The sequence below is a fragment of the Acomys minous genome, assembly GCF_964271855.1.
Source record: "Acomys minous genome assembly, chromosome: 5".
In the NCBI taxonomy this organism is placed as follows: Eukaryota; Metazoa; Chordata; class Mammalia; order Rodentia; family Muridae; genus Acomys; species Acomys minous.
This window is the reverse complement of record NC_140494.1, coordinates 84,344,036-84,363,567: the sequence shown is the minus strand read 5'-3', so window position 1 is coordinate 84,363,567 and position 19,532 is coordinate 84,344,036. Positions and strand designations below refer to the sequence as shown.

At 50.0% G+C, this 19,532-nt stretch overlaps 1 protein-coding gene across 7 annotated transcripts in view; it reads right to left on the bottom strand.

Annotated features, from left to right (window-relative positions):
- Window positions 1-2,946: 2,946 nt before the first annotated feature.
- SMARCA4 (SWI/SNF related BAF chromatin remodeling complex subunit ATPase 4) overlaps window positions 2,947-19,532 on the bottom strand; it is a 92,927-nt gene continuing 76,341 nt past the window's right edge. For 3 of the 7 annotated variants that reach the window (XM_084784133.1, XM_084784134.1, XM_084784137.1), the window contains 6 exons: window positions 18,276-18,539; window positions 6,758-6,866; window positions 6,539-6,640; window positions 5,716-5,848; window positions 5,469-5,611; window positions 2,947-3,388 (listed from right to left, as the gene is read on the bottom strand). In XM_084784133.1, the coding sequence (XP_084640259.1) occupies window positions 3,356-3,388; window positions 5,469-5,611; window positions 5,716-5,848; window positions 6,539-6,640; window positions 6,758-6,866; window positions 18,276-18,539 (784 nt within the window). In that variant the 3' untranslated portion in view covers window positions 2,947-3,355. The remainder of the gene's footprint in view (window positions 3,389-5,468; window positions 5,612-5,715; window positions 5,849-6,538; window positions 6,641-6,757; window positions 6,867-18,275; window positions 18,540-19,532) is intronic. The other 4 variants (XM_084784136.1, XM_084784138.1, XM_084784135.1 and 1 more) reach the window with 3 other exon arrangements.

Genomic DNA, 19,532 nt, shown 5'->3' with positions numbered 1-19,532 from the left:
GGGGTACATATTTTTGTTTTGATTCCAAGTGTGGGATGGGGAATGGACTTGTGAGAGAAGAGGTGACATTTATCCACTAGAAGATGAACCACCTCGTGCGGGGGTTTTTACCAGATGAAACACATCTTTGTACATGTGTTTCTGAGAGGAGATATTATATATGAGCCCAAAACTGGAGGCAGGGCTTTTTAGGTCTAGGTATTCTTTGGCTGTTCATCGCTCCCACTTCGAGATGCTCCTAGAAAGAACTGCTCCAGAGAACAGTTCTGGGCTTTGGGTCTGGCTGCTGCTCCAGGTTCCAGTAGCACCTTCGGTTGAATTGCTGGTCTGCTAAAATTCTGCCAGCTATGCCAGGGGAATTGTTCCCAGGAACTGAGTTTTAAAAGGTCTACTTCTCCTGTTCCCATTAACCTCTTTTCTCTCCTATCTAGGGTAGGTGGGTTGGAAGGGAGGTGTAAGGATTAAAGAACCTCAAATAAGCCAGGCGTGGTGGTGCACACCTTCAATCCTAGCACTCGAGAGGCAGAGGCAGGCGGATCACTGTGAGTTTAAAGCCGGCCTGGTCTACAAAAGCAAGTCCAGGACACACAGAAACTCTGTCTCGAAAAACCTAAAAACAAACAAACAAACCCAAAACAAAAACAAAAAATACCTGGAATAAAGTAGGTTTGGAAAAGGTCAAAGCCTACAGAGATCAGAGGATAACTTGTGGGAATCAATTTTTTTTCCCACCATATGGGTCCTGGAGACTGATCTCAGATGGTCAAAGTTGGCAGCAGGCTCCTTTACCTGCTTGAGCCATCTTGCCAGCCCTATATTTTGTCTTCGAGACAGGGTCTCACTATGTAGTTCTGGCTGGCTTGGAATTTACTCTGTAGACCAGGCTGGCCTCAAACTAACAGAGATGCCTCCTGCGGGCTGGGATTGAAGGCATGCTCTATTAGTTCAGAAAACAACTGAACTCTGGTAGGGAACTTTAAGCAAAAATTTTGGTGTATGTGTGTATGTGTGCTGGTGCCCGTGGAGATCAGAGAACAACTTTGTGGAATGCTAGCGTGGAGCCTAGGTCCTCACACAGGAAAGCTGAGTGCTCCACACACTAGATGCCAGACCCACTGTCTGTGGCACTTCTGAGGCTCAACTTTTTCTCAGTGCTGAAACCTGCCTGGATAAGGAAGGGGGGTGAAACTGGAGCCCTCTGGCAACAGCTCGTGGTGTGCCTCTTTGTATCACCATATGGCTTTCCTGCTCTTAGGTTAGGCTTCCTGTGTGACCCACAGCTATTCCTAAGACAGTGCCACCTTCCAGATCCCAGGCTTGGATCTTATAGTCTTGGAGAAGTGGCGCCACCTGTGGCCCCTGTGAAACGGACAGAATCCCTTAGGCTCTGCAATCTGCAAGGCTCAGGCACCGAGCGAGGCCAGCAGTGAGAAGGGGAAAGGCCACCTTAGGCCAGGAGGGGTGGTGCCAAAAGGGGCCGTCACCACCCTCAGGCAAAGGGCAGCTTGGGACTGGGCAGCAACCTTGACCTGTCACATGGTCATGGCCATGTCCCTATGACACCTGGCGGAGGACATGACACTGAATCCAAAGTGTGTGTGGTGCCTGTATTGGGTCGTTTCACTTTCTTCTAAATCCAGTCCTAGCTTCTTGCCTCTCAGATGAGCAAGGGCGCAGGTCCTCACAAAACGGCTCTTGTGTAGTCCATAGCTCAGAACAGTCATGTGTACGGTTACAACAAAAGGGAGAGACCCCTCATCGCTCTGTGAACAGTTGGAATATGGCCTAAGTAGCTGGGACCATGGCAGCACTTCAGGCCACAAGGTAGATGATGTGTGGGTGAAAGAGACATAGGAGCTGGTTTCTGACATTGACGTAGCAGCTCCAGACCTTTTTAATTTTAATTTTTTAAGGCAGGGTTTCTCTGTGTAGCCTTGGCTGTTCTGGACTCACTTTGTAGACCAGGCTGGCCTCGAACTCACAGAGATCCGCCTGCCTCTGCCTCCTGAATGCTGGGATTAAAGGTGTGCACTACCATGCCCGGCTACTTTTTCTTTTTTGAGACACACTGGCAAAGAATTTGGTTCCCAGGACCGAAACTCCAGCTCCAGGACATACAATACTCCTCTCACCTTAATGGGCTCTAGAAATGTGCATGATGCGGTACACATATATACATACATGCAGACACACACACATAAAATGCTTAATAAATTTTTTAGAAGATTTTATTTTATGTATGAGTACTCCATCAGAAGAGGGCATCAGACTCCAGGATAGGTGGTCCCAAGTCACCATGTGGTTGCTGGAGATTGAACTCAGAACCCCTGGAAGAGCAGACAGTGCCCTTATCTGCTGAGCAATCTCTCCAGTGCCCCATCTAATAATTTTTAAAAAAGAATTATTTTTGTGTATGTGTATGTACAGGTTCCTATGTTAAGGTATGTGCATGGAAGTCAGAGGGCAATCCTGGGCGTGGGTGCTGGCTCATGTGAGGCAGGGTCTTGTCTGTCACTGCCCTGGTGTGCTAGTTGGAGGCTGGGGCTCTCTGTGCCTCCACCTTAGCGCACAGGGCTGCTGGAGAACACTGGAGCCTGGCCTGTGGTGACTTTGTGCTGCAGGTATTTTCATCCTGGCCCAAATGATGGCCCACCCCATGTGGATGTCTATATGAGCAGCACGTGTATACATATTCAGCGTGTACATAGGCACGTGGGGGCCAGAGGTGGATGTTGGCATCTTTGACTGCTTCTCACCGTGTACACTGAGGTGGAGGCTCTCACTGATCTGGCTTGCCTGGCGTGTGTGAGTTGGTGGGGATGCAAACCCAACCTATATCACTGGCATGACCAGGACTTTGCCTAAGAGCTAGGCCCAGTTCCTAAAAGTCTTTTTTCTCTGAGGCCCCAGATCCTACTGACAGCAAGGAGTAAAGGAGACCAGTGGTGGTTTGTCATTGGTTTAATTTATTACTGTCTGACTCCAGTGACACTGACATACCCGCGGGGCCTGTGAGCCTCCCGGAGAGTCGGCCCTGTCCAGTAAGATACAGTACGAGGAGTGGACGGCACGCGCATGCATCCACGCTGAGCTACAGTGACTGGGGCCTGGGGAGGTGGGTGGTGCTCCCAAGAGGTCCCCTCTCTAGACAGTTAATGCTGGTAGAGACTCGAGGCCAAGCCAGGCCAGGGCTGACAGACAGGCCTCTTCTTCTCTGCCTAAAAGTGTGGAAGATTGCATGTGTACAGTTCTCCAAGTCCGAAACTACATCTGGTGCTACCCATCACGCTAAGGGCTACTCCATCTCGGCTGGGACGCGTGTGCGTCTCGGGGTCAGGACTCAGCAATTTCTGCTTCAGTCTTCCTCACTACCACTTCCTGAGCGGTCCTGGAGGAAAAGAAGACAGGTGTGAGTGGCTGCTGCCTGGGCACTGTCGCGAGTCTATGGTGGCTCCAATGCTGGGGAAGGGCCTATGGATCTTGGATCCCAAGAAACAAATCATCTTGATACAGCAAAAAGAAAACACATCAAAACAAGGCCCCTGCCCTGCCTGCTGTATGGAAAAAACAAACCAAACCAAACCAGGGTTTGGGGGTGTGAAGGACATGTTACCATGGAACCCGCTAAGAGGCAGCTGGCTCATGACAGCCATTCAGAGGATGAACATACGTTCTGTTTTCTGACTGCCGTTTTGGCATTTGTCTACCAGAGCTCAGACTGGTCTCAAACTTGCTATGCAACCAACGGTGGCCACCAGCTCCTGACCGTCCTGCCTCTACCTCCCAAGTCCTGGAATCACAGGTGTGTAGCACTATGCCTGCAGCCATTGTTTTATTAAGATCTATTAACAGGGCTGGAGGAACGGCTCATGGTTAAGAGAACTGACTGCTCGTGCAGAGAACCCGAATTCAGTTCCCAGCACCCACACGGCGGCTCACAACGTGCTGCAACTCTAGTCCAGGGGGTCCAATGCCCTCGTAGCCTCTATGGTCACCGGCAAACATATGAGACACATGCATGCATGCAGGCAGCATGTCTACATACAGAACCAACAGATACATCTAACATAAATAAACAACACTTAAAAAAAAATCAGGGTTTTTATGTAGCCCTGGCTGGCCTGGGGCTCAGAGAGCCATCTGCCTCTGTCTCTTGATGACTGTGAATAAAGGTGTGCACGAGCACATCTGGCTTACTGTATTTCTAATTATATAGTGCTGAGGTATGTGTGTGTGTGTGCGTGAGTGTGAGTGCCCATGGGGCTCAGAGGCCTGGGATACCTTGGTGCTTGAGTTACAGGCAGTTATGAGCTGCCAATGTGAGAGCTGGGAATTGAACTCTGGTCTTCCACAAGGACAATAGTGCTCTTAAACACTGAGCCGTCTCTCTAGCCCCTCCCATTATATATATACACATTACATTTTAGAGACAGGGCTTCTCTTTGTAACAGCCCTGGCTGGCCTCAAACTCACAGCGATCCACCTGTCTCTGTCTTCCCGAGTGTTGAGCTTGAAGGCGTGTGCCACCATGCCTGGACCATGTTAATTTTTTAAAATTATTTTTATGGGGGCTGGAGAGATGGCTCAGAGATTAAGAGCACTGACTGTTCCTCCAGAGGTCGTGAGTTCAATTCCCAGCAACCACATGGTGGCTCACAACCATCTATAATGTGATCTAATATCCTCTTCTGCAGTGCAGGCATACATGCAGGCAGAGCATTGTATATACAATAAATAAATAAATAAATCTTTTAAAAAAGTATTTTTATGTATATGAATATTTTGCCTGATGTGTGTTTGCGTAGCATGTGTGCCTGGTGGCTACAGAAGCCGTAGGAGGGGACTGGAATTATAGATATTTATGAGTCTCCACACCTGTGCTAGGAATAGAACCTGACTTCTCTTGAAGAGCAGTCAGTGCCATTAACCCCTGAGCCACCTCTCTAGCCCTATTTATTTACCCATCCACCCACCCACCATTTTCCAGACAGTGTTTTTCTGTGTAGCCCTGGCTGTCCTGGATCTCACTCTGTAGACTAGGCTAGCCTTGAACTTAAAGAGATCTCCCTGCTTGTCTCCCAAGTGTTGGAATTAAAGCTGTCTTTATGTGTCCCATATAAGCCAACCTGTGTCCCATGGCAACACAGAGCAAGACGGTTTGCAGTGTGGTACCTGTCTAGTGGCCCTGGTAATCACAGTGCTCCTGGCTCCCCTCAGACACAGATCGGTCCTGTCCTGTGTAGCTGCTCTGTGGATGGCACCAGGAGCCCAAAGCTTCCTGCTCGGGAGCCTGGGTGCTAGCAGAACTAAGCATGCTACTGCTGCCTGGGCCACAGACTGGTCTGAAGTGTACATGAGCTGGCTAGCTTACACAAGGCTGAGGCTCGGTTTACCCCTCCGCAGAGTGGCCTGGCCTTGGGACTGGCTGGGCTGAGGTATGGCCTAGCTAAGAGCTGCAGTGGCCTTACCTCTTCCTGTTCCTCCTCACTGTCATCATCGCTCACGACTGGCTTGGCCCGGGATCCCCTGCTTGGCCGCCTCCGGCCCCCCTTGAGTCGGTCCTGGGCCTTCTCCTTGCGGCCCAGCTTAATTTTTACCTTGACAGAGCGGGCTGTGGGACAGTAAGAATGTGAACTGTTAAGTGAGGCCCAAGCTGGCTTGCATCTCGGGTCATTGGGAGCGGCTGCAGCATCTCTGTCCCTTTCTCGTACTCACACTCAGACTCAGAGCCTTCCTCCTCGCCCTCCTCCTCCTCCTCGCTTTCCTCGCCTTCACTGTCGTCCTCCTTCTCAATTTTCTGTCGCACACTGGTGAAGACAGACTGCAGGACGATGGAGTCCTCGTAGATCTGCAAGGACACGGGGCTCATGTGGCTCTCTACCAAAGCCTTGCTGCTCAGCAAGACCATCCCACAACCCTTCCCTGGATGACAAAATGCACTAACGAGAGGGGGAGTTTTGTGTGTTGGCCACAGCTTCTCCCTTATTGAGCATACTTTTCATGGCCCTGATGTCTACAAAGATGAACGGTGTTAGAAACACACAATCCTGTTGGCATGGAGTTTCCTTGATCTAACAAACTAAAACCCAGAAATGAGTGCACTCTGCGGAGCCTTACAAGAAAGTCTATACAGAACTAAAGACAAAAGTGCTGCATGGGCTAGAGAGGTGGCTCAGGTTTAAGAGCACCGCTGCTTTTGCGTGGACCCCGGCTCTATTCCCAGCACCCACTTTGTGAAGCTCACAACTACTTGTAACGTTCAGGGGATCCAATTCCTTCTTCTGCCTCTGCAGGTACCAGTCACACATATAGTGCACAGACACCTTGCAGACAAAATGGTCATACATAGAAGATACAAATAAATCGCAAGGCAGACACCCTTGCTGGTAGGCAGCTGTGTGTGTCCCCTTATACTACTAGGGAAGGAGACACTGCCGTCAGCAATAGTGTAGCAGCTCAAATTGTGCAAGTCAAACCAACACAAGCCCATCAGCTGGAGAGGGCGAGCAGGTGGGATGACGGGCGTGTGGGTGCTCACCAGGGAACCCTCGAGGTTGAACGTCTGCGCATTCTGGCACAGCAGCATCACATCCTTCTCCAGGTCGTTGAGGCTGCGGTACTTGTGGTTACGGATGCGTTCCTGTGGGGAGGGAGGGAGGCCTGACTCTGGGCACCTATGACCTCCAGCACACCACGCTGCCACTGCTTGGCTGACCCAGTTGTCCTCCCACACCCCAGATGCATTGGCATCGCGCACCTTGATCTTCTTGAAGTCCACAGGTTTTCGGATAAGCTCATAGTACTCAGGAAGCTCCTTGCGCGAGGGAAGCTGGATGAACACCTCACTGAGCTGACGTCCACTACTGCTGCAAGGGGACATGGCGTGTGTCATTCCCGGGATTAGTCCATCACCCCAGAAAGACAAAGTACCACCACAGGAGGATAGGATGGGAATGTAAAGGCCTGGTAGCTTTCATCTTCTCACAAGCGGCTCACTATGCAGACTAGGCTAGGCTCAAACCCAGAGACCAGTCTGTGTCTGTCCTATTGCTGGGACTGAAGGAGAACATCCCATTATGTTAGGTCTTCTGACTGTTAGAACATTCCTGATAGACAATCAGGTCCACTGGCAGGACGTGTGGAGAGTCTGGTAACATCCCCAAGCCCAGGCCTGGAAGGAGCACCCCACTGCTGCCGCTCTCAGGGCACCCACCTGGACCATTCTCCTCCCCATCAACAGTCTCATTCTAGCCCAGGCTGGCCTTGAACTCACAGAGATCCACCTGCCTTTGCCTCCCAAGTGCTGGGATCAAAGGTGTGTGCCACCATGCCTGGCCCCTCCCCTACTTTCTATACTACGCAAGCCACACTTGCTTGAACACGAAAAGCCTGACAGGTACCTTCTTGAGGCCACAATCCTCACAAACATCTCTCCTGTGGGTGGCACTGAGAATATTTGGCACAAACCTCAGAGTGTCCTAGGCTCCTCCAAAGGGACCGCTGCTGCTTCCTACAAGGATGGAATGTGGTTTGGGACCACCTGGCAGCTGCCATGGCTCCTGCTCACCTTAGTGGCCCTGTGGCAAGCAGTGTACTAAGCAGGCTTTGCATTTACAAGGAGCAAGTGGGGCCAAGACCACCAGCAGAACAAGGGAGCCAGGCTTCCCAGGCTCTCTGCGTGGCTGGCGCAAGAGGCCAGGACTCACCGGTCCCGGGGTCCTGTGGTCACCTGACTCACAGCTGCCCAGCCCCTCCGCGTTCCCAAGAGGCAGGACAAGCCAGTGAGCAGGGTAGAGGAAGCCACGCCCACTGGGGCCAGGAAGCTGGGATGTGTAGGCAGGAGGGGGTCCTCGCGGCACTGAGATCTACCACCACCTCGCCAGCACCCTTGACCTCCTGATTATTGTTCTTCTCTTTCACATAGCGCAGGCTGGCCTCCAACTTGAAGTGTAGGACCTCCAACTTCACTATGTCTCTTCTTTTAAAATTTTCAAGACAGGGTTTCTCTGTGTAACCTTGGCTGTCCTGAACTCAATTTGTAGCCCAGGCTGGCCCACAACTCACAGAGATCCACCTGCCTCTGCTTCCCATGCTGTTCTGGTCAGGGCTCACACACAGCACCTGGCACCAGAGCTCAAAGCCCTTTCATCCTGTGATGAACAGCTGAGGCTGCTGGATGAAAGCTGCATTTGAACTGAAAATTCTGCTTTGAGCAAGTTAAGCCGCACAGCTCACCAGGCAAGCAGACACTTGCTTTTGTGCAGCAGACCCACATGGTTACAACATGCTCTGGTGCTACCTGCCACTATGTCTGCACACAGGGCAGGTAGTTATTGGGTGGATGCTGGCCATCCATTATAACCCAGTTTGGAAGGCTCACAGTTGTGATCAGTCATGAGACTTTCTTCCCAGAAAAATAACAAGGTACATGTCCTGAGGGCCTGAGGAACAACAGCAGCACCAGTGAGGATACAGAAAGGCCTACACAGTCCCCTTCCCTTTTCACAACATGAGTGGAGACCCTAGGACTGTGCACAGGCAAGGCACTCAGGCTGTAAGGACTACTTGGACAGTCACCAGCATAACACTTTGGGGCTAAAACTTTACAACTATGATGCTCTATCACGCAGGCACCATCCAAATTGCCAGTGAGAGCTGCACATCACAGCTTTTCACATACTTGAGTAGCCTCCCAAACTCTTCCCAGCTGCCCACTGACACCAGCACGGAATGCCAGTCCCCAGGAAAGCACACCACCTACCTTCCCTTGATGCAGTGTAACATCCTAGACTCCTGGCCCAGAGTGCTCCTAACTCCACCCACAGACTGCTTGTGACACTGGTGTTGAACCAGCCTTGCTCATACTAACCAATTCTCAGTCACTGTACTACAGGCCATGGTCCTGCCATCCCTGTGTCCTGGAGTTGCTCTGGGTGATGGGATTAGCTGAGCTTAGTCTCATCAAGGGCTCTGTGGCCTGCCCATATCTGTTCTGTTTACACTGATGTGGCCTCACAGTGACATCAGTGGGGCTGTGTCCACTAATATACACTTTTGGTTCTACTCATTCACGTGTGTAGGAAGACCTCTGTGGACCCTAGGCCAGCTTGGTCAACATCATAGAGAGAACCTGTCTTAAAAGAAAAGAAAAGAAAAGAAAGAAAGAAAGAAAGAAAGAAGAAAAAAAAGTGGGCCCCATTGGTGCACATCTTTAATCCTGGCACTCCGGAAGCAGTGGCAGGTGGATCTGAGCTCCATGCTAGAGCTGACAGAGTGTTCCAGGACAACCAGGGCCATATAGAGAAAAAGAAAGGAAAACACAACACAACCAAAAACCCAGCAGCCGTGGACACTCAGGTACAGGTGTCTGGCTCCCTGGAACAATGTGATGGCTGCTTTTGTCACCATGGCCATGGATCGGGTTGGCTGGTGGGCGTGATGGTGGAGGGCTGTCTTGATTGTAGTCACTGAGTGGCTGGGCCTTCCTACTGGGCAGTGAGCACTCATTTGAGCTCTGCTCTCGACTGTGGATGTGATGTGACTAGTTGGCATAAATTCTTGTTGCCTTGACTTTCCTCCTTGACAAACTGCAACTTGGAATTGTGAGCTAAAAGCCCCTTTCTTCCTTAAACTGTATCTTCAGAGTATTTTATCATAACAAAAGAAACAAAACCAGGGCAGCCCCATACTGGGAAAGGAACCCTCCTGGGCACTGAGTTGGCAGCAGATGGATGGCCCTGGGCTATGGTGTCCACTACAGCGCTTTTCCTTTCTTAGCCATTCTGGCATCTGCTATGATCTGTGTTTCTGGGTGCACAGCGAAGCTGAACACCATCCTGAAGGCTGCTAGCACCCTGCAGTCCTTTCCAGTCACTGCCGGAACCTCGCTTTGCTCATGCATTTGACACACTTGTTACAAACACTTGTGTGGTATGTGGCTCATTTGGTTCTCTTCATGGTGTCCTGGGATGAACAGACCGGAAGTCACTTACAGGGCTTACCGTCCTGTTGGTTGGGTAGAGCTATGTGTACCTTGAAAACGCCCACCACTATTCACATCATTAGGTTAGAATTGATCACCCTGACAACTGTTCTCAGCATTCGCACCCTGTCCTGCCTGCTTGCTTGCTGTCTCCCCACCCACAGAAAGCCACGAGTACAACTACTGTTCACAACCTACTAGCATGGGAACAAAGTCTGTCAAGATGGGCACAAAGGAAGAATGATGTGCAGAGAGGAGGCTGAGGACTACACTGTTCCTTGCACACCACCTCATCCCAGGAAGGTCCATGGCAGAGCTCCCTGCAGACACCGCTTCTGTGGGATGAGGGAAATGGAACCGGAAACCTCCAGGGTCTGCTAGGAGAGCCCCGCTACCAACCCAGGAGTGAGGACACAAGTGAGGGCCGTGGTCATGGTTTCCCAGTTGGGGACAAAGCCACTACCGCTGCTCTGCCTCTTCATGCCAACTCCTAGAGCAGAGACTGCCTCTATTTCACTCCCTGTCCTCTTTCATCATGACAGAAAGGGACACAATCTAAAGTCCGGGGTTCAGTTACTGAGGCCCTACCAGGGAGGACCCTGAATTGGTTTATGGGCCCTCTTGGGAGCCAGCAGCCTGGGTGGGGCTCTTGATTGTGTTGCCACCATATGGACAGAGCCTTCCTCCACACCAGCTCAGCTGTTCAAAAACAGCTACTGTCAAGTCTTTTCTTCTCGATTTTTCTTGTTAATTTTTAAATTTATTGTATTTGAGTACTTTATCATCAGATCACATTATAGATGGCTGTGAGACACCATACAGTTGCTGGGAATTGATTACTCAGGACCTCTGAGAGAGCAGACAGTGCTCTTAACTACTGAGCGATCTCTCCAGCCCCTTCTTTTCAGTTTTTCAAGGACAAGGTTCTTTGTGTGGCCCTGGTTGTCCTGGAACTCTCTCTATAGACCAAGCTGGCTCCGAATTCTGAGCTCCACCTACCTTTGCCTCCCAAAGGCATGCACCACCACCGCCAACAAATCACCAAGTCTTTTAAAGACAGAGTCTCTCACGTGTCCCAGACTAGTCTTTTTTATTCATTTAATTTTTTTTTTTTAAATTTATGTGCATTGGTGTGAGGGTGTCAGGTCTTGGAGTTACAGACAGCTGTGAGCTGCCATGTGGGTGCTGGGAATTGAACCCGGGTCCTTTGGAAGAGCAGGCAGTGCTCTTAACCACTGAGCCATCTCTCCAGCACCCCTAGACTAGTCTTGAATTCACTTCCGCCTCCACTCCCTGAATGCTGGAGGTTATGAGTGTGCACTTCCACAGTTCTGGGATGGAACAGCCTAGTTTTAGAAACAAAGATTTTATTACGGTCTCATGCTAGTCAGCAATGGAATCTAAGCCTAAAGTTTAAGAAACCAGGAAGAGGCAGTTAGTAGTGGCCCACGCCTTTAATCCTAGCACTTGGGGGGCAGAGGTAGGTAGATCGCTGTAAGTTCAAGGCCAGCCTGGTCTACAAAGAGTCCAGGGCAGCCAAGGCTACACAGAGGAAATCTGTCTCAAAAAAACAAAAAAGAAGCCTGGAAGACCTGTGGAGCCCAGTGTTGTACAGGACACAACTTCAAAACCTCCATTTGGTGAAGACATCCTGACTATGGCACTAGTGGAACAGGTGACCACAGGTCCATAGATGCCAAGAAATCATCTCGGGACTAGGAAGCAGATGCAAATGGAGAGCAGGCTGACTGAGGCTGGAGGAAGATGAGGGGGGCCCAGGGTCTGTCTGCAGTACTGGGAGACAGTAGCCCACACTGAATTTGTCAGCATTCCATCTGTTACTGTAGTAGCAATCTCCGTGTCAAACGATGCCTCAATTCTTTTTGAGGCATCAGGAACCTGGAAGCCTAGTCGTGGTCCAGCAGAACAAACGAGACGGGGAGTGGGGTAACTGGGTGCAGAGATCATGCCACAGAGGGGTGGCCTACACACCACATGCAAAGACTCAGCAAGCCGGACCTGGGGCCCTCTGTTGAATGGAACATAGGCTGCTGCTGACTCCAGGGGGACAGCGAGCAGGAGAGCAAAGGATCTAGGCATTCCAGACGCAATCCAGCACCTCTCAGTCCTGCCTGCTTGCCTGTGAGCTATAATCAGCCTGTGAGCCTGATTACCAGTCTCATTATCACTGCCTGCTTTCCTCCGAGTGTAAATGTTTGGCCCAGGGCATGGAGCACAAGATGAAATCTGCTTTATAACCCCAACAGATGGAGCTCACGGCCTTAGGTGGATAGACAAGGAAGTAGGCCAAGGCTTCCCCAACTGAGTTGCAGAGTGAGCTCTGCCTGTGGCCTGGCCTGGGGCTCACCTGGCCACCTTCTGGCCAAAGCCTGCTGCAGCTTCTGGTCCAGGTGCTACGCTAAGCAGATGGTCTTGGCCAAAGACCTGGAACTAGCAGGCAGCATACCCAGATGGAATGTGCTACACCCTTTCTGGCTATGGTAAGGCCAGATGCCATTCAAAGGCTGAGAGGCTGCAAAGCCTTGGGGCTAACTTATTTGTCCCATCTTCCCTGAGGACTGAGACACCACAAATTTAATGTCTGCCACAGCTGTGTTGGACCCCCGTTCCATGCGTCCCCCGTCCCCCCCCCCCCCACCCAGCACAGCCTCTCTCCTCTGAAAAAATATCTGCTTTCTGCCTCTCTACATCAAATAGGAGCTAGAAGGCAGCATGGCCCACTGAGAATTCCCAGGTAGTGCTGGTAATCCCTGGTTTAGTTCTGGGCCTGAAACTTTACAGCATTCATCTTTACTTTCCATAGGCCTGACGTCTCAGTCTCATTTCTCCATTTGGAAGCTGAGGTAAAGGGATAAAGTAGAATTCTAAGATCTACAACTTTCAACCTTCCAAAAACCGAGAAGATGGGGCCAGATATGCTCAGCCTAGGAGAGTGGGTATGAGCCCACCACCTTGGAGTGTCAATGCAGACACCATAATCCCCCTTTGTGCTCCAACCCACAGTGTACAGCTTGTGGGACAAACACGTCTCCATGGCCTCAGCACCAGAGTGAATACAGTCGACATAGCAGCAAGGATACTGGGAGGTCTGCAGCCTGGGGACAGCTGAGGGGTCCAAGGTGCTTGCTTCACTGGGCCAGCTGGCCAAGGTGGCAGTGGTGCCCTCTAGTGCTCTGAAAGCTGCCCCTATCCACTTGAAAGGGTCATCTTGGTGCTCTTGCTTTTCCAGGACAGGTATACTCCATCCATGTTTTGATTTCAAAGAAAATTTGCCTATTTTCCACTTCATTTCGGCAACAGGGTGTTTGGTTTGTGTGTGACAGTGCTGGGGGCACTGCTCAGCCCTGCATGTACCAGACACAGCTTTGCCCTGGTCTGGCAGCTGTGACATGGACAGAGGACTGAGACTGCAGGAGAGCAGTTCTGCTACAGGCAGCCCCTTACCCTTACACATTTCTGTCCTGAGACACCTGCACGCAGTGAGTGCCAGGACAGCCAGCGCTACACAGCCTTATGGGTATGAGTGTGTGGGGAAGAAGCACTGTGGTAACTCATGGTTACCTCAGCCTGCTGCACATCCGAGTAGATGGCTTAGGACTCGCTTTGTAATCCAGCCTGGCCTCGAACTCACAGAGATCCACCTGCTTCTGCCTGAGTGCCTGTCTCTGCTTCTCCAGTGCTGGGATTGCATGTGTGTGCCACCATACCTGGCTGTGATTGCCTAAACTCGAGGCCAGCTTAGACTACAAAGCAAGTGCTTACTTAAAAAACAACAAAAGGTTCAAATGTTTTTCTTGAATATTCCATTTGATGCTTCAGACTGCTGGCTGCTTTTGCAGAGGACCCAGGTGTAAAATTACTAACACCCACGTAGCAATTCACAATCACCTATAAATCCCCGTTCTAGGGATCCTATACACTCTTCTGGTTTCTGTCACAAGGCACACACCTGGTACATAGACATACACACAGGCAAAAACATACATTAAAAGAAAAAAAGTTTGATGCTTGCCAAGGCTACACAGTGAGCTCCTGTCTAAAATGAAAAACAAAAACAAAGTTTGATGCTACAATGTTATTTTCCCCATGTTCTCTCTAGTATAGCCAGTTACAGGGTAAGTGACATTGATTGGGCTTGATTTGTGAATACTGCCTGCCAGCGAGAAGCCAGTGCTGGCTCAGAACCTTCTGGATGACAGCTATGTCATAAAGAAGCTGTGGCCTCTACCCTTGGGTGCTGCAAGATGACCTCTTAGCTCTTAAAATGCCATTCTGGGCAAGGGGTAGGGCTGTGATTCACCTTGGTGACTCTGGTTCAGGCTGACCAGTAGAGGTGGTGGATCCATACGTCAGCCATGTAGGTGGCCAATTATGAACACACAAGCAAGTCCCAAACAAACCCCTGGGTGCCCAGCATCCCTGGCTATGTCACATCTGCAGGGAAACTGCCAATATATCTGATGCCACCAGGGAGGGAAGGACACTGGAGATGCTGCTTCAGAAACTGCAAGTAGAAGTCTCCTCAAAACTGTTGCTACTGAGGACAAGGTAGAGTTGCTCCATGACCTTCCATCAGCTGGCAGAAATGTGGATGTCCTGTTAGCTACTTCCCTTCTACCAGGATGAAGCCAGGCTTTCCCTAAGCTCACAACGTGCTGTCTCACAGCTTAGCTTGCCTTCCTATTAGCAAATGTAGTTAAGTGTTGGAAACATGCACAAAGTGAGTCGATGTTGTACCTCAACAGCGTTCTTTAAATTCTCTAACAAATGAGGTATGTATCTCACCATAAAAATGAGCCAAAGCTGCCTTTCCTCAGGTGACATGTGACTGTGGCCATCAGCATCCTATGCTAGGGTGCGTCTCATGAAAGCAGAGCTAACAACCCCCACCCCAACAGAAGGATCCTGTGACAATCCTTCCCTCTGGAGTCTGGGCTCCATGATACTGTCAACTCTAGGTGTGAGGCCACTCAGAATCCAGGCATCAAGCCCCATGACATCTTGACCCCAGGGTCAGATACAAGTACAGTCACTGCCCCCACTAGGTATTCAGCATCAGGTCTCACTTTTGCTACATAAAAGGAGTCTGGGCCCTCAAAAGAGCCATCCTGACAAAGCAACTCTGAGAGAGCCTTCACCTTACTAACTGGACTATCATCACATCTTCTGTGCCTGGAGACTGTTCTGTTCTACTGCCGGATGATCACCTGTTACTTCATGGATGCTTCCTTCACATGAGGTGAAGGAAACATTTTTAGGAGGGCACAGAATTTATGAATGACAAACTGGTTCCTCTGAAGGTCTTGGCACTTGGTTTAACTTGGTGGAAGTTAACAAACAAGTCTTTCACACATGCTGCTCTAGATATACTAAAGTAGCCCAGGGACGTAAGCACACTGTCCGCGCCCTTACTTTTAGTAGGCAGACGTCTAGAAATGAAGTTCAACACTCTTAGCTGCCCAGAGTCCCTCTCAGGCTCCAGGTGGAGGGACTGCTACTCACTGCCCAGCACCAGGGGTCAGGTTTGAACTTTATCCACAATGGAGTACACGGGTCTGCAGGCGAAGGCCTCTAGGTGGCAGCAGTATCTGATCTGTGTCCAGAGCTCTCAGAGGAGGTTACAGCTGCCAAAGAGGTTGCAGCATCCCTGCTGCAATGGACATGGGCTCTTGAGACAGAACAACTAGCACTGAGAGGAAAACGCATGCTGAGCTCAGTGAAAGAAGAGGCTGAGTTACTTCTTGACCTTGCCATCAACTGCCAAAACTCTGGATATCTTGGAAGGGACAACCTCTTGGTTTTTTTAATTAAAAAATGTTTAATTTAACTTTAGGATTTTTGTTTGCTTGCTTTGTTTGTCTTGAGACTGGGTCTCTCTTTGTAGAACAGGCTGGTCTCAAACTCACAGAGGTCTACATGTCTTTGACTCCCAAGTACTGCTGCGCCTGGTGGCACACACCTGTAATCCCAGCACTCAGGAGGCAGAGGCAGATGGATCTCTGTGAGTTCGAGGCCAGCCTGGTCTACAAGTGAGTCCAGGACAGCCAAGGCTGCAGAGAAACCTGCCTTGGGGGTGGGTTGGGGAAAAGCATCCCAAAGTGCTGGGACTAAAGGTGTGTTCCTGCAATGGCTCAATAGTTTTTTTAAAATTGCTTATGGCCGGGCTGGAGAGATGGCTCAGAGGTCTGAGTACTGGCTGCTCCTCCAAAGGTCCTGAGTTCAATTCCCAGCAACCACATGGTGGCTCATGACCATCTATAATGAGATCTGGTGCTCTCTTATGGCATGCAGGCACACGTGCAGACAGAACATTGTATACATAACAAATAAATAAATCCTGAAAAAAAAGTTTTAAACATTACTTATGGTATGTATATATGGAAGCCTGTGCCACATGCACACACATTGAGGTCAGAGAACAGTTTGTCATTCCTTGTCTACCACATGGGTCCCAGGTATCAAATTCAGGCTATTGGGTGTGGCGGTAAGTGCCACCCACTAAATCATCTTGCTGGCACTTATTTTTCTTGTTTTCTGAGACAGGTTTTCACTGTGTAGTTCAGGCTGGCCTCAAACTTGTAACCATTCCCCAACCCCTACTCCAGGGCTGAGTGCCAGGAAACGGAAGTCACGGTGGTTTTAGTGTGCACTTCCTGATGTTAGGATGTACACAGGAACCCTGGTACACCTTCCCATGGTGACTGGGACACAAAGAAATCCTTTCCAGAGGCATGTCCTCATACCTCTTGTCCAAGTTCATATCAACTCATCTTCTCACAGTCTGGCAAGGACCTATACTAGTCAGGTCCTGACATCAGTCAGGAGATCATGTTGCGGTGAACCAATTTTCTCAACTCTAGTTTCTCAGCCATTAATGATAGATGGCCTCTGTGTCCCACTGAAGGGACGAACCAAGAATGGAAGGTCATTGATTTTTTTACACATACCATTATCTAAAACAAGTATTCAAACATTACTCTCTCTACACAGTAGTTCTACATTTACTTTCTGTGTGGAACCTGCCAATAGGTAAAGGCAGCAAACTGGAGTTTTTAAACCACCCCCACTACATCTTCAGATCTAGCTGGGGCATCTGTGCTAGGATGTACATGTGGAGTCAAAGACCAACCTGTTGGAGTTGGTTCTCTCCTTCCACCAAGTGGGCCCTGGGGATCTAATTCAGGCAGGCAACTCCGCCCGCTGAGATAGCTCACCATCCAATTTGCGCTCATTGATTTAGGTGCCACAGCCGCTCCTCAACTGTTTTACTTCCTGACTCTTCCCAAACGAGGCGTGAAAACCTACAACTTGCTAACTTTCTCTGGATGACAAAATCCTTTTATAGGGGTTGGAGAGATGGCTCAGAGGTTAAGAGCACTGTCTGTTCTTCCAAAGGTCATGAGTTCAATTCCCAGCAATCACATGGTAGTTCACAACTATCTATAATGAGATCTGGTGCCCTCTTCTGGCCTGCAGGAGTATGTGCAGGCAGAACACTGTATACTAAATAAATAAACAAATCTTTTTTTAAAAAAAATTCTTTTATAATTTGCTTCCTGAGTCACAGAATACTGTCATCATAAAAAAATTCCATTAAGGGGCTCACACTGGTCAGTGTGTGTTAGAAAGGTAAGTTAAGACACCAAGCAATGAAAAGAGGAGCAAATCCCAAGCTTCAAGCTTCCCACATCTGCTAGTCAAGGCCTGCATGGGAACCCCAACCACTCACAGAACAGCAGCACAGTGTGATGCCGGCTTCGGCCATAGCCAAAAATATGCACTGCCTCATGTCTGGCCAAATCTCATCAGACACTCCACTCCAAGAGTGGAACCTGGCAAAACCAAGGCTCATAAACTCAACATCTAAATGACCCTTAACACAGGGAGAGGGAGAACTACCACGCTGCCAGACACACACCTGGAAAAAGAGGCTGTACATGGTCCACATCGCTACAATCCTAGAACCCATCATGATACCAGCGGTTGCACCTGCTGCTGCTACGACTTCAGGGTGTGCCCTTCCAGACCGCCCTGTCTCAGGCAGAGCAACTGTCACATGCCACTCTGCTGACATCCACACGCCTGCTTCTCCATCCTGCCATCTGCTCTTTTCCTGTCATGGTGGAGATACTTGTGTGTCTCCCTGCTTCAGATCACAACCCCTCTGAGGGCAGGTACCAAAAACCAGGCCCTCAGTGTCGCTGAGCACCAGGAACCTGTGCTTCCTTCACACGCATGCCCGAGGCAGCCCGCCACCACTGCCTCAGCTTACCTGTCCTTGTACTTGATGACAGCATCCACAATCTTCTTCATCTTCTTGGTGAGGTTAGGTGGGTTTGGGGACAGCTTCTCAGCAGGTGGCCGCCCACGCTTCTTCTGCTTCTTGCTCTCCTCGTCCTTGTCACGGCTGCGGGTGCTGGTGGTCGGGGTGGAGGAGCCGGCCTCACTGTCCCGCTTGCGCTTGCGGGAGGATTTCTTCTGCCGGACTTCCTCTTCGATCTCCTCCAGCGTGCCCTCCTCGATGGCCTTCAGGGTCAATAGTGGTAAAATAGGACAGCCAGCACCCAGGTCGACAAAGAGAGGCCGCGATGCACGCTCCTGGGGCCCGGCTAGGGAGGGAGGAGGCCCCCACACTGACATCTTTCCAGCATGGCTGGCTTAGGGCACAACATCTACTGGGAACCCCAACTTGTTTCCAGAAGGTAGGAAAGGCCTGTGCTCCTCCACCCAGTGCCCATCAAAAGACCACAAATAATCATAAATGGGCCAGGCAAAAGCCTAGCTACACGATACAAACACCAGGAAGACCTTGCTCAAGGTTCTGTCACCATCTAGTTTCATTTGTAGAAACATTTCATTATGGATTGCTGCTGTGTGTGTGTGCTGTATACACATGAGTACGGCAGTGCCATTGGGGATGGAGGTCAGAGGACAAGCTGTGGGGAGTTGGTTCTCTTCCTATCATGTGGGCTCTAGGGACTGAATTCAGAGGTCAGGTTAGTGGCCACCTCTCTAACACCCCATCTACTTTTCAAAACTGTGACAAGCTGTTTTAGCTGTTGGACAGTACAGAGTGCAGTGGCATCAAGCACCCACAGTGGCTAGCAGCCACCACTCTCAGAATCCTTACTCAGGCCAGTCTGTGCAGCTCACACAGCTCAGGCCTCCTGTGTTATGTGCACAGCTCGGGCCACCTTTACTACTATTATTACAGACACAATGTTCATGCAGCCCAGGTAGATCTTCAACAGTTGATGCCCCTGCTTCAACGCCCCTAGTGCTGAGTAAGACATGTGTCATCATGTCCAGCTTTCCTGTCCACTTCTTCCTTTTCTCATTCTTCCTTTGTGGTGCTGAGGATGGGATTCAGGGCTCGGTCCCAGCTAAGCAGTATCCTGATGTACAGTCTGTCTGTTCGGTCTTTCAGTGCACTAGCTGCAGTAATTCCAACCAGTTCTTGGACACCTTAAGCCTGTCTTTTTTATTTTTCCTTCCTTTTTTTTTTTTTCCTTTTTTAAAGATTTATTTA